At 48.7% G+C, this 12,859-nt stretch overlaps 1 protein-coding gene across 1 annotated transcript; it reads left to right on the top strand.

Annotated features, from left to right (window-relative positions):
- Positions 1-397: 397 nt before the first annotated feature.
- Positions 398-12,179, top strand: LOC308171181 (uncharacterized protein; the record flags this gene model as incomplete). Its single annotated transcript, XM_080546036.1, has 18 exons — positions 398-529; positions 3,888-4,007; positions 5,054-5,180; positions 5,310-5,489; positions 5,609-5,701; positions 6,166-6,246; positions 6,651-6,761; positions 6,847-6,921; positions 7,101-7,202; positions 7,477-7,542; positions 7,675-8,184; positions 8,446-8,543; positions 8,722-9,244; positions 9,524-9,621; positions 9,988-10,660; positions 10,754-10,932; positions 11,027-11,274; positions 11,966-12,179. Exons 1-18 carry the CDS (start codon positions 476-478, stop codon positions 12,177-12,179), a joined length of 3,552 nt encoding a protein of 1,183 aa, XP_080402162.1. The 5' UTR covers positions 398-475.
- Positions 12,180-12,859: the final 680 nt, after the last annotated feature.

The raw sequence follows: 12,859 nt of genomic DNA, 5'->3' as shown, positions 1-12,859 counted from the left end.
TAACATGACACAATTGGAGATGTTGAACGTGTTTCTCACGGACAGACTAACGGCGGCTGCCGAGGAGATCTTCAGGGCTGTGAAGAGCACCATAGCGGACTTCCAGGGGGAGATCATCCGCTCCAAGGAGGAGAACGACCGGCTGAGGAGGCTCCTGAACGTGGCTGTCCAGAGGGTCTTACTGCAGCCAGGTACCTGAAGCCTTTCCCTGCGTGATACGAGATCTGATTGGTCTAATTCGTGGTTAATGGTTCCATTTGTCTGATTGGTCTAATTCGTGGTTAATGGTTCCATTTGTTCTGATTGGTCTAATTCGTGGTTAATGGTTCCATGTGTTTCTCTGTTGCCAGGGAGACTCCTGTTTGAAGAGATCAGCCCACCACCCCAGGAAGAGGTCACAACCCGTCAGCTCTGAGTCTGACACAGCTGCGCCACCCAGCGATCCAGAAGTGAACTGATCCACCAGCCTTTAAACATGACGAACCATGGAGATGACTGTTACTACTTCTACTACTCCTTCTGTGCCAAGGTGAGAAGCACGACTACACACAGCAGAGGTTATAATTCATAGCTTTCAGTCACGTGGTTTCTTCCCTAGCAACCACCAACCTGAGTTGTTGTTATTTAAAAAGTATCATAGCAACATCGCTCAACATGGCGAGTGGACGCAATTTACCGGCTGCCTACTATTTAGACCACCTCACCCATGAAGAACTATCAAGATACACGGAAAAGCTACACATATTGGGCACTTGCGACCCATATTTAGCCCCCGCGGCTGTGTTTGAACCACTAAATGCAGCCAAGTCCCTGCCTGATCTCGTGTTCGGTGACATCTGGATCTATCTGGTGGAGAATCCATCCCCATACACCGCAGCCAGGAAGGATGAAGGCTTTTAAAAGCACCGAAAGCTACACATATTTCCACTCTGGTTGGGTAACTAATGCTGGCGTGTGGAAAGTGAAGAATTTCTTCTTCATCGTCAAAGCCAAGGTGAGTGACGTTAAATTAGCCAATGCTATCGGTATGCTAGCTAACGTTACGTTACGGTCAGTGGTAAGCTAGCTCTAGCCTCTTGTCAAAGCGAAGGTGCCTAACGTTTGCCTTTGGTTATGCTACGTTGTCTAAATCTAACGTTACACAGCTAAATTACTCTATTGTGCTAGATAGCTCTAATTTTGGTAGATAGTTACGTTGATCACAGATGTTTACAGCTGGTGACAGCAGGGCTGACATTGATGAAATGAAATCTAAACAAAACCTCTGTCCGTGTCAGGTGAACCATTCCTACTGCCTCAATGATCCACCACTGACAGCATGGGTTGCTGTGGAAAAGGACGGATTAATCCGATTTGGTCACTGTGTCTGCATGGCAGGATTAGGAGAAGTTTGCTCCCACATAGGTGCCATAACATAGATGCCCTGCTTGCAGCTGTGAACAGGTATGATTTGATTTGATTCAACAAATGCATTATACATCACAGTAAAGTCATTTGTTAGGGACGTCACGACAAAGTTCGGGACTTATTTCCAGTGTGGTTCGCTTTACTACATCCAATTACATGCAGGCTAGATGGCACTGCATGCACTGAAAAGGCCTGCAGCTGGATTGAGCCCAGTATGGTATCCTTGAAACCAGCTGACTTGTATGCTGAAGCGAGCCAGATAAGGTTTACAGAGGTCCAGCGAAAGAGAGAAGCTGTTGGCTGGGGTGACCTCCCCCCAGCAAAGATACCACCTCCAACCCCTGATGAATGTACAGCATTCTACAGCATGCTGCATGCAACTGAAGACAGGGAGAATAAACCAGTGAAAAGCTGCATCCTGTCTGTTGTCCCTGGCCATGCAGAGAGGTTAACACTAAATAATAATGATTGTTTGGTTTCCCAAAAAATAACTAACATGCCATGCCATCTTTAGACACACTTTATGATAATAATTCATTGCATTTATATGGCAACTTTTCTCAGCACCAATAACAATTTACAATGGTCTTTTCATTCACACTCGGGTTCATACCGGGGGCAGTGCAGCTGAACATCCCTGCACCTTTAAGCCAACTGTACATGCCCCAGTATCGAGCTTTATCAGACAAAGAACTACAGGCAAAGAGTGAAGAGATCTTTACAGGGTTGAGATTTAGGCCACATCAGTCAGTAAATGTGGTCATCATATCCACATGTCACAAACTTGTTACTAAACCTTATTTATTTCAATAAATATCTCGAAGCAGTCAATTATACAAGCACATCTACGAAAGACCTGTCTAAATACCATAGGCATTGACAGCATTAGTTCATCTCTATTTGGCCAAAACACAAGTGCTGGAACAAGCTTGGCATTCAATGGCACATCAATGGTGTTTCTAAATGTTCTGCTAGCAGTTGGAACGGAGACTCTAAAGATGCAGCTAAGCAATGCAAGGGGCAGGTTCATTTTGAGTCTCATAAGGGTTAAGACAAGTTGTTGGAAAGGAGAGAGGATTTTACCAGTTGGTAACAGGGAGAAGACAAACATATAAACAACGTGTAATTTGGCATAGGTGGGCATTCCAGTCATTGTTATCACTTTTTCATCATCATTTTCTAAGGTGGCTTCATTAATGTACTTAATTTGATCAAGTCCTTCAGCCGACGGTTCTCTTCCCTAAGGTAGTTGCATTCCCTCTCTAGTCTTGCAACATTATCCTTGCACCTGTTGTTATTACACTGCTCAGCCTCAGGAGCAGGTAGCTCTGGCTCCATGTCAGGTAGGCTTTGATCTGGCAGTGCTGGGGCAGCTGCATCTTGCTGCTTCTCCTCACGCTTTTTCATAATTTTGTTGTACTGCTCGTACCTGTCCATTGCTTTCTCCCTTTTCCTCTTCTTGTTGGGTGATGTGTGCGAGAACACTGATGGAACCCAGTCAGGAGACAAAGGGTCGTCAGATTTGAAACCTATGAATCAAGGCGATAATAACGTTACGGCATTAGTAGCTAGTGCTAACGTTAGCAACCTTTTGGCAAGCCACCTAAACAAACCATGCAGAAATGATTAACGTTAGCTATGTACAGATAATGGCTAAATGCTTTGCAATTGTAGCTAATTATATTAACATTACTTTAGCTAACTTACCTTTGATGAAATGTTCGCTGCACAGACGTGTGTGCTTTGATGGCATCCATTCTTTCTGTCCCGCTCCTGGTACACTTCGTTTGATGGCATTAATCCACACATTTCTCCTCTCTTTATTTTCTTTTTCACTCGGTATCCTATAAAGACACAACCCAGGCCTATCTCCTCGCCGGTTTGTACACCCGATTGCACAGCAACTATCTGGCATGATTGTTTTCTAACCAATGCTACTGTGTTTCCTGGTGCTCTGCAACTTCACGGGCAGTGCCTTTTGCCCGTCAGGTGGGCGTTTCCACTATGCTGTGACGTCACATGAAAGCTATGAATATAGGGAAGTCGTAAACGGATACGTGTAAGACACGCATCGCAAATGAATCTGCTTCTGTATTTTGAGTTTGGGCGTTCACAGCAGTAGTAAATTGAGCTGCAGAGGGTAGATTACAACTTACTTGAATTCATTCGGGACATTTTGAAATATTTATGTATTGTGGTCCGACATCAAGTAAGTATTCTGTGCTGTGTGTTCTAGGCAAGGCACATTTATTTGTATAGCACATTTCACACAACAGGGGCAATTCAAAGTGCTTTACATACATTATTTAAAAATACAGCAAAAGGAGCATAGTAAGAAAATAAAAAATGACAATGAATAAAAGCAAATATAAGAAGTAAATAGATGAAACATTTAATTTAAGACAATAGTTAATGGGAAAAAAAAGACATTGATATAAGTGTTTGTTTGATCATTGAGGTGTTTGTGTTTCCTGGTTCAGGGAGACGGCTGCCCGTTCAGGCACTGCGAGGCGGCCATGGGCAGCGAGGTGGTGTGCAGCCTCTGGGAGGAGAGACGCTGCTTCCGCCCCGTCTGCAAGTTCCGCCACAGGGAGATGAAGGTTAGGGACCGACCTAGCAAAAACTCTTAGGGGGCACTGTAGGGCTGCAACGATTAGTCGACATAATCGACGACGTCGATCATAAAAACTCGTCGACGTGGAATTGTAGTGTCGACTAATCGTATTAAAAAAAATTGTTTTACATTTTTTTACGGGAGCCATGCAAGAATCAGCTGGGTAAGTTTTAGCTAACGTTATATTGTTAGGGTCGTAATGTTTATGTTAGCTTTACTGTTACATGTTGGAAAACAACGTCTATATGGACAGGGCTGTACATGCTATGAGCGTTTGTGCTATTAATTTATTTGCCCTGTGGCACGCGTGTGACAGACAGAGGCGCTTGTATGTAACGTTACGTAGCAGGGGTTTTCCTTGTTGAAGCCAGGAGAACGCGAGATGAAATGAAGTGAGGGGTGGTCGCTATTAAAATACCAGGTAGTCATGGTGGATGATCATGAATGATGCTTGATAAGTGAATGCTATTTCAATTATGTTGAGTCCACCAGCGAGCTGTCTGTAAGATAAACAGCGCCAAGCGTAGCCTACTAACGTGAGCTGTCTGTAGTCTAGCCAGCAATGCTAGCTAGCCAATCAACTAGCTCTGTGAGCAGCTGTAGCTTGGCGTAACGTTAGGTTAGATAGCTAGTTAAGCTGGATTTATGCTTCTGCGTCGCCATTTACGCGCAGCGAAAAGCCACACGACTAATCGAAAAAATTATCGACAGATTAGTCGACTACCAAAATAATCGTTAGTTGCAGCCCTAGGGGGCAGATCAAAATACTTATTTTGAAATGCCTCTGAAATATCCCCTTAAAGCTTTGCCCACTCGAGACTGTTGCGTGTCTTGAGTGGCCATTTATAGAGGGGTATAGAAAGACCCTCTCTTCAAACCAGGTTCAGGGGCTTCATCCTCGCCCCGGGACGTGTCGGGAGGAACACTGGTCTAACCCTGACGGACAGTAACCTGAGCTTTCCCCATCCATACATACATTGCAACACATCACAGGCATGTTGCATAACATGTTCTTCTCTTTCTCTACTGTAGAAAAACAGAAAGCAGATTGCATGCTACTGGGAGAACCAGCCTACCGGCTGTCAGAAGCCCCACTGTGCCTTCCACCATGAGAAACCCCGCTTCGTAGACGGAGCCTGGGTCTATCCAGCCAATAAAGGTGAGGGGTAATCCCACGTTTGGTTATGCATCCTCTGAACAAAACGTGGCATTGTGACAACTTGGTGGATGTCAGAATGTGCTGGATCACCCTGTTCAAAAGTCTTCTGGTCTTGTTTCTGTGTCTCAGCTTCTGACGAGGAGGAGCCTCAGGAGGACCCCAGCCCTCCTGCTGCCACCCCCCTCCCCACCGCAGCCAATCCCCAACTCCGCGGGGTCATCAAGGCGGAGACTCAGGAGAATGTACCGAGCCCAACCCACCCGCCTGTGGTCATCAACCCAGCAGATGACGAAGATGAGGACGAGGATGGTAAAGACACACTCTCTCCTCGCTTCACTGTTTCCCTTTTCCATGTCACTATTGAATGACTGGTTTGTTATTGAATGCCGTTGACCATGGGGTTCTTGTTATGTTTCGTCTGTGTGCAGATCAGTTCTCAGAAGAGGGAGAGGACAGCAGGACTGGTTCAGACGGATCCAGATTGGTCTCTCCCAGGAAAATGGCCTTGAGCTCCAGCTCAGGTAAGAGAGGCTAAAGATGACGAAGGAGAGAGTGGGGGGAAGAGAGAGAGAGAGGGGGGGGGGGGGGGGGAAATAGCAAAAAAAACATGTTTATTAAGTTATTTAACACATTGGTGTAAGAAAGGAAAAAAAGCTTGGATCCTTTTGAATAGACCTCAAGTGGTAATTGTTATTGTTGGAAGAGAGAATCATTTTTTAATCTTCTGTAAATATCCCCTTAAAGCTTTGCCCACTCGAGACTGTTGCGTGTCTTGAGTGGCCATCATAGAGGGGTATAGAAAGACCCTCTCTTCAAACCAGGATCAGGGGCTTCACCCTCGCCCCTGGACCTGTCGGGAGGAACACTGGCTTCTCGGACACGTTTCTCCTCTGCCCTTTCTAGAGGGTCACTGTGTGGGAGTGTAACGTGACCCACATGTTTCCATATTCCTCTGTGATGGCCTAATGCTGTTGTTTTGGCACAGATGAGTCGCTGAACTTTGGCATCAGAACCTTGGAGGAGATTCGGCTGAGGAAAGCCCTGAAGGCCAGCATGAGGAGATCTGGTAAGAACGTCTCACCTGGTGCATGGACTGGCTTCTGTAGAATTACACTGCATTACACAACATTTGTGACACGTTCTACTAATGCTTATATCGGGATTTCCGCGTTGTTGAAAATCAATGACACATCGCTAGTCAACTAACACAGCTTGTTTTGTGAGCCTGCTAACAATGCAAATAGTGTTATAGTTAACTAGGTAGCAGTGGGGATTACTCACCCAATCCATTACATTGCAGTATTTTGGCTTGACTAGTGAGTTTGTGTTGTGATTCTCAGCGACGTAGTTCCGTGTTTCAAAATACAAGTCAGAACATTTTGATTGGTTGCCGATATGAGGACCAAAGCATTACAACGTGTCACATTTGAGAATCATCTGCTTAATACCTGCTTTGTCTGCTTCTCTCAGGTCACCCCATCGGCCAGGGCTCAGACCCTGCCCAGAGGAACAAGGGAACCAGCGGTGAGAAGGAGAACATCCGCTCCTTTGTTCGCCCGTCACTCTACCTAGCAAAAGATGGTAGGCATCAGAAACAATGTATCTAGATTACCTGGTGTGTCTAGACTACCTATATTGAATGTACTCTATATTTAATGTACTCTAGACGGTCTGATCTTTGGTGAAGACCCTGGGAAACGCAACGTCGCCGAACAGCTTGGGAAGAGGATAATTGAGAGAGGTACATTTGAGACTGGTGTGACTACACTCATCTCTATTCTGTGAAAAATCAAGCAAACAATCTGGGTTTTTTCATTTTAATAAAGAACTGATAACACTGACAATATACCTGATGGTATAATTCAGATTCATCCCCAACACATAGAGCTCTCATGACCTGTAACAACCTCTGACCTCTAGATGCTTCCGACGGCGGTGCTGACCTGCCGCTCAAACGGAGACTGGCTGAGCGTCTCGGGAGGAAGGTGGACGAGGAGGACACTGACCTGGCCCCTCCGAAAGGTGAGGGCGATGAAATCACCACAGAACCTCCCAGGAAACACCTGACTCTTACTGGTCCAGCCATGACCGTTAATTGGTTGTTCAGTTGGTTCAGGGTTTGCACAGGGGCAGGATAAACTCAGGCAACAGGACTATGCCCAAATGTAGTTGGTTTGTTTTTTTGTCTGACTTGTTGATACTGAAGATTACAAGTGTTTTGGTTGATGGTTATAGTATAGTACAGATAGTAAAATTGAGAGTGATTTTCATCTCATGTTTATCTCCATTACCTCAGCTCTGAAGCCTGTCAGGGACAGACTGGGGTTGCCAGCAGAAGAGCCCGCTGTGGTCACTGAACCAGGTACCGTGTTTTATTGTTTTTCTCCTGACATAAAAAATCTACTCTGAACATTATTATGCCACACATCTGAACTTCATTCATTGATTTCGTGAGGTGTCACTTATCTCCTGTCCCCCCCCCCCCCACCTCTAGCATTCATCGAAGCTGAAACCAACAGCGTGGCCCAGGCGTCTGAGGAGATTCGGATCGAAACCCTAGAGGAGATCAGGCAGGAGAAGGCAGCCAAGTCCCAGGGATGCAAGGACAACACCCGTGGTGCGGCCCCCGCCCCCCAGGTCACCAGCCCCACCAGCAGGGCCTCAAAGAGAGTCATCACTGTCAAACCAGCCTCCAAGATAGATAAAGACGTACAGATAAAGACCTTCTCTGAGGTCCTCCATGCCCGGAAGAAGCTGGAGGAGGACCAGCATCAGGGACAGAGCGTCAGGAAAGCCAGGCAGCCGGCTAACGAAGCCCCAGATAACCCCCAGGCCTCCGCAGGCACGGCCGTGCCCAGCAGGGCGGCCCCACCTCGGGGAGGAGTGAGGGTGAAGACCCTGGAGAAAATACGCAAGGAGAAAGCAGCCAGGATGCAGGCGCGGGGGAAGGAGGCTACTAATGGGAAGCCCCGGATTATGCGCGTCAACAAACCAGCATCTCCTGGTAAGATGGCAGCTTTTTCTTGAGACTGTTTCCATTAAGGCTGTTCTCATGCTGGCAGTTCACTCTCCACCAGGCTTTTACACACACTGACTTTGTTTTTATCCCCCCCCTGAGATGCCATTACAGTTGTGGTGAAAGATCCATATGCGATCCAAACGTCTTCAATGTAGCTATTTGCAGAAAATAATCTTTCGCCTTAACTGTGATGTTTCATGTTTCAAGATATTTACACTCTTTCTGTATTTCCTGTTATCTTCTAAGTCGCTGCCAGCGCAACCACTCAGAAGACAGCTGAAGAAGTGACAGAGAAGCCAGTGGCAGAGAAGCCAGCTGAGCCTACTGCCAGTGCTGTTACTGAGGTAAGTCCATCTAACCTGCTCACTAGGGCTGGGCAAACGATCAACATTTCTTTTTCGATAATCGCAAGAATTAATGATCAATTATCGATTAATCGATAAGAAGTTTTATGGTAGTTCTGCTCTGACGTGAGGGTAGGTGATGTCACCTGTTGAGATCTGTGCTCTCTGTGATCCACAGCCCAGCCCTGCCAATGGGAGGAGTGATCCGACCAATCGGAGCCTGAAGGGGAAGACGTTTGAGGAGTTCATGCGTGAGAAGCGTCTCCGCAGGCAGCAGCTGCAGGAGGAGGAGGAGGCCTCATCCACCAGCCCCACCAGCAGGGCCTCAAAGAGAGTCATCACTGTCAAACCAGCCTCCAACGCCCAGATAAAGACCTTCTTTGAGGTCCTCCACGCCCGGAAGAAGCTGGAGGAGGACCAGCGTCAGGGACAGAGCGTCAGGAAAGCCAGGCAGCCGGCTAACGAAGCCCCAGATAACCACCAGGCCTCCGCAGGCACGGCCGTGCCCAGCAGGGCGGCCCCACCTCGGGGAGGAGTGAGGGTGAAGACCCTGGAGGAAATACGCAAGGAGAAAGCAGCCAGGATGCAGGCGCGGGGGAAGGAGGCTACTAATGGGAAAGGCTCAGGCACAGAAGCGGGAGAAGGAAAAGAGCAGGAAAAGAAGCCCCGGATTATGCGCGTCAACAAACCAGCATCTCCTGGTAAGATGGCAGCTTTTTCTTGGAACTGTTTCCATTAAGGCTGTTCTCATGCTGGCAGTTCACTCTCCACCAGGCCTTTACACACACTGACTTTGTTTTTATCCCCCCCACCCCTGAGATGCCATTACAGTTGTGGTGAAAGATCCATATGCTTACTCCAAACGTCTTCAATGTAGCTATTTGAAGAGTAATACAAAAAAAATATCTTTCGTCCTTAACTGTGATGTTTCATGTTTCAAGATATTTACACTCTTTCTGTATTTCCTGTTATCTTCTAAGTCCCTGCCAGCACAACCACTCAGAAGACAGCTGAAGAAGTGACAGAGAAGCCAGTGGCAGAGAAGCCAGCTGAGCCTACTGCCAGTGCTGTTACTGAGGTAAGTCCACCTAACCTGCTCACATCTGCTCCCCTCAAGTGTGTCCCCTGAATACAACACACCCTTTGTACCATGAAACTCCTGTTCATAGCCCAGGTGTATTTGCATGGTAGCCTGCCACCATTGGTGTGTGAATGGGTGAATGAGAGGACGTTGTAAAGCGCTTTGGAATAAGGCGCTCCATATAAGTCGGTCCATTATACCATTTACCACTTCTTGTCTTCAATGTCATTATTGGCCTGGCTGCTATTGGAGACAGGCGTTTAGAGGGGAGACTGCACTTATTGGAAGTTTTATGGTAGTTCTGCTCTGACGTGAGGGTAGGTGATGTCACCTGCTGAGATCTGTGCTCTCTGTGATCCACAGCCCAGCCCTGCCAATGGGAGGAGTGATCCGACCAATCGGAGCCTGAAGGGGAAGACGTTTGAGGAGTTCATGCGTGAGAAGCTTCTCACGCTTCTCACGCATGAAATCCTCAAACGTCTCCGCAAGCACCATCTGCAGGAGGAGGAGGCGGCCTCATCCACCAGCCAACCCGACGTTTCCGCCAAGGCCGAACCTGCGGAGAAAGAGGCTGCGGGCCCTGCCCTCGTGAGGGAGACGGGCGTGACCCCCGTCAGAGCGAAGAGCGAGAAAGTGACAACTCCAAACCCTTCATTCCCCTCCTCCCCCACTCTCACCCTGGAGGCCCCTGCCCCTGCTCCGGCACCCAAGGCCCCCAGCCCAGCCAAGGCCCCCAGCCGCCAGCGTATCACCCTCAAACCGAAGGCCGCCTCGCCGGTGCCCAGCGCTACCAACTCCCCCCAGCAGGGGTCTCCAATGAGGCAGGCGGAGGCCGACTCGCCCTCTGTCAGCCCCCGGAGCTCCACAGCCTCCCTGGGCAAGAGGAAGAGAGCTCCCCTCAGTCCCCTGGCAGCGGGTGCCCCTAAGCAGGCCAAAGGAGCTTCGTCTCCTGGGCCGCCTGCGGAGGAATCTCCGGTTGAAAAGACCCAAGATGTTGCCCAGAAGAAATCCCCTGGGCAAGCTACTGAAGCCAAAGGTAGCCTACCTGCTAAACGACTCCACTTTGAACACGGTAAATAAAGTCAAGCTATGAAACCTGAGAATCATTGATGTTTTGTTGCGTTTTCAGTGAGGCCCAAGCTGAACGTCCGGCCTTCTGTGATGAAGCCGGCTGCGCAGGTGAAGCCAGGCCAGAAGAGGAGAGCGGCGGAGTCCCCCCGGTCTGCCGTCGCGGCAGTCAAACCGCTCAACAGCGCCTCCAGGGCGCAGGATGAGCAACTGCAGGAGCCGCCCTGCAAACGGAGACGGGTAAGCCGCAGATCGAGCCTGTTTGCAAATCGCTCAATGTCCAAAAGCAGATGTCCATTGTGACCCGAGTCCTAACAACCTGTGTTCTCGCCAGGTGTCCTCCCCCTCCTTCAGCACAGATGCCCAGATGAGCCCCCTGGTCCCCAGGAGCCCCCCCACCCTGCTGGGCCACGGCCCCAGCTGCAGCCCCTCCAGAGAAGAGCTCCAGACGGTCCCCGTCATCCAGCACAGCACGGCCAGCGCAGCAGCAGTCACCACCACCACCTCCAGCGCGGCCACGGCCACAGCCGTCACCACCACCTCCAACACGGCCGCCAGGGAGGCCTGCGTGGTCCCCCAGAGGTAATGGATGAATGCATAGACGAGTTTTGAAGGGTGTTTATTTTAAATGGACCGACTTATATAGCGCCTTATTCCAAAGCGCTTTACAACGGCCTCTCATTCACCCATTCACACACACATTAATTCACACATCAATGGCGGCAAGCTTACCATGCAAGGCGCCGGCCCGCTCATTGGGAGCAATTTGGGGTTAAGTGTCTTGCCCAAGGACACCTCGACACATGGCCAGCCTATCTGCCGACCTTGCGATCATTAGACGCCAGCTCTACCTCTTGAGCCACAGCCGCCCCTTATTTTCATACCAGTAGTTTGAGTATTTTGACATCCCAGACCCGTTCACCATCAATGTGCAGCAGAAGCACTCCCCGAGGGTTACAGCAGCCCTCTTCATCGAGAGCACACAACCATTACAGCTAGAATAACGGAGAAGGGAGAAGAGTGTTTTCCGGTTGTTAGCAGTGACTTACTTGTGGCCTGGGGGGGTCCAGTGGTCTAGCACCGCTGTCTACAGTGCACACATATGCCCATGTTGGCATGGGTTAGAATCTGGCCCGTGCCCTGCTGACATGCCCTCTCTCCCTTCTTCTCCTTACTTTTCACTGTATCTGTCAAAAATAACTTAAAAAAAAAAAAGCAGTGACATAATTGGTTAAATGAACCTCTCTTGTCTCCCCCCTCCTCTTCTCTCCAGCCCCACGGCAGTGAAGTCGCCCACCCTGCCCAGGCCCCGGCGGGCCAGCGTGGTCACATCCTCACGCCCCGCCCCCGCCAGCACCTCCTCTATGGACGACTTTGACGAGCTGATGAACGAGTTCACTGACTGGCTGGAGGATGACTTGGAGCTGGACCCCGGCAAGGGAGAGGACGACCTCCTGCTGGAGCTGTTAGAGATGATTGACAGCTAGGCCGCCCCCCCCCCCCCATCCCCTATCCTCTAGTGACCACGTCTCAAATCACCACCCATTGAACTACCAATCACTGCCACAGGGGGGCGCTGGTTTTCCAGTACTTCTCATTGACCTCAGCGAGGCAGAGGATGTTTCTGAAGCGCCTCAGTTGTTTTTCCATGCTGTCTGAGCAGAGACGAGGGTTGCTTTCATGTCAGTCTGAAGGGAACGGTCGTCACCATGAGCAGATTATCATCATCATTATTATTTTCTTCAACTAAAGTTCATGTTCAAACATTTATGATGTTTTTATTCTGTCGTTTCCTTTCATTGGATTGATGGTAAACCCTTGTCCTTGAACAATCAGCAGTCTATGTATTTTAATTTCTGCACATGTTAAGACTAAGAAGTGATGTATTCCTGTATGGATTAGAGTTTTCTCTCATTTTCATGTCATGGTCTTTTTTCCCTTTGAGTCCTGAAAGAAAATGTAAAGAAGCAACCACCTGGTTGGAGAATGATCTAAACACTAGTTTCAAACATCCTCAGGTAATTCCCAACTTAGCATTGTGAAGACAAGAGCCATGTGGTCTTGCATGGTGTCACCTGTCATCCATGGCTGTACAATCATGTGTAATTGTTGTTGCAGGAAGAGAGAAATTGTGTACTATGTATGCTAAGAAAGACAGTGGAAGTGC

The sequence above is a fragment of the Nansenia antarctica genome, assembly GCF_963989245.1.
Source record: "Nansenia antarctica genome assembly, chromosome: 15".
Classification (NCBI taxonomy): Eukaryota; Metazoa; Chordata; class Actinopteri; order Argentiniformes; family Microstomatidae; genus Nansenia; species Nansenia antarctica.
This window is presented reverse-complemented; position numbering and strand designations above follow the sequence as displayed.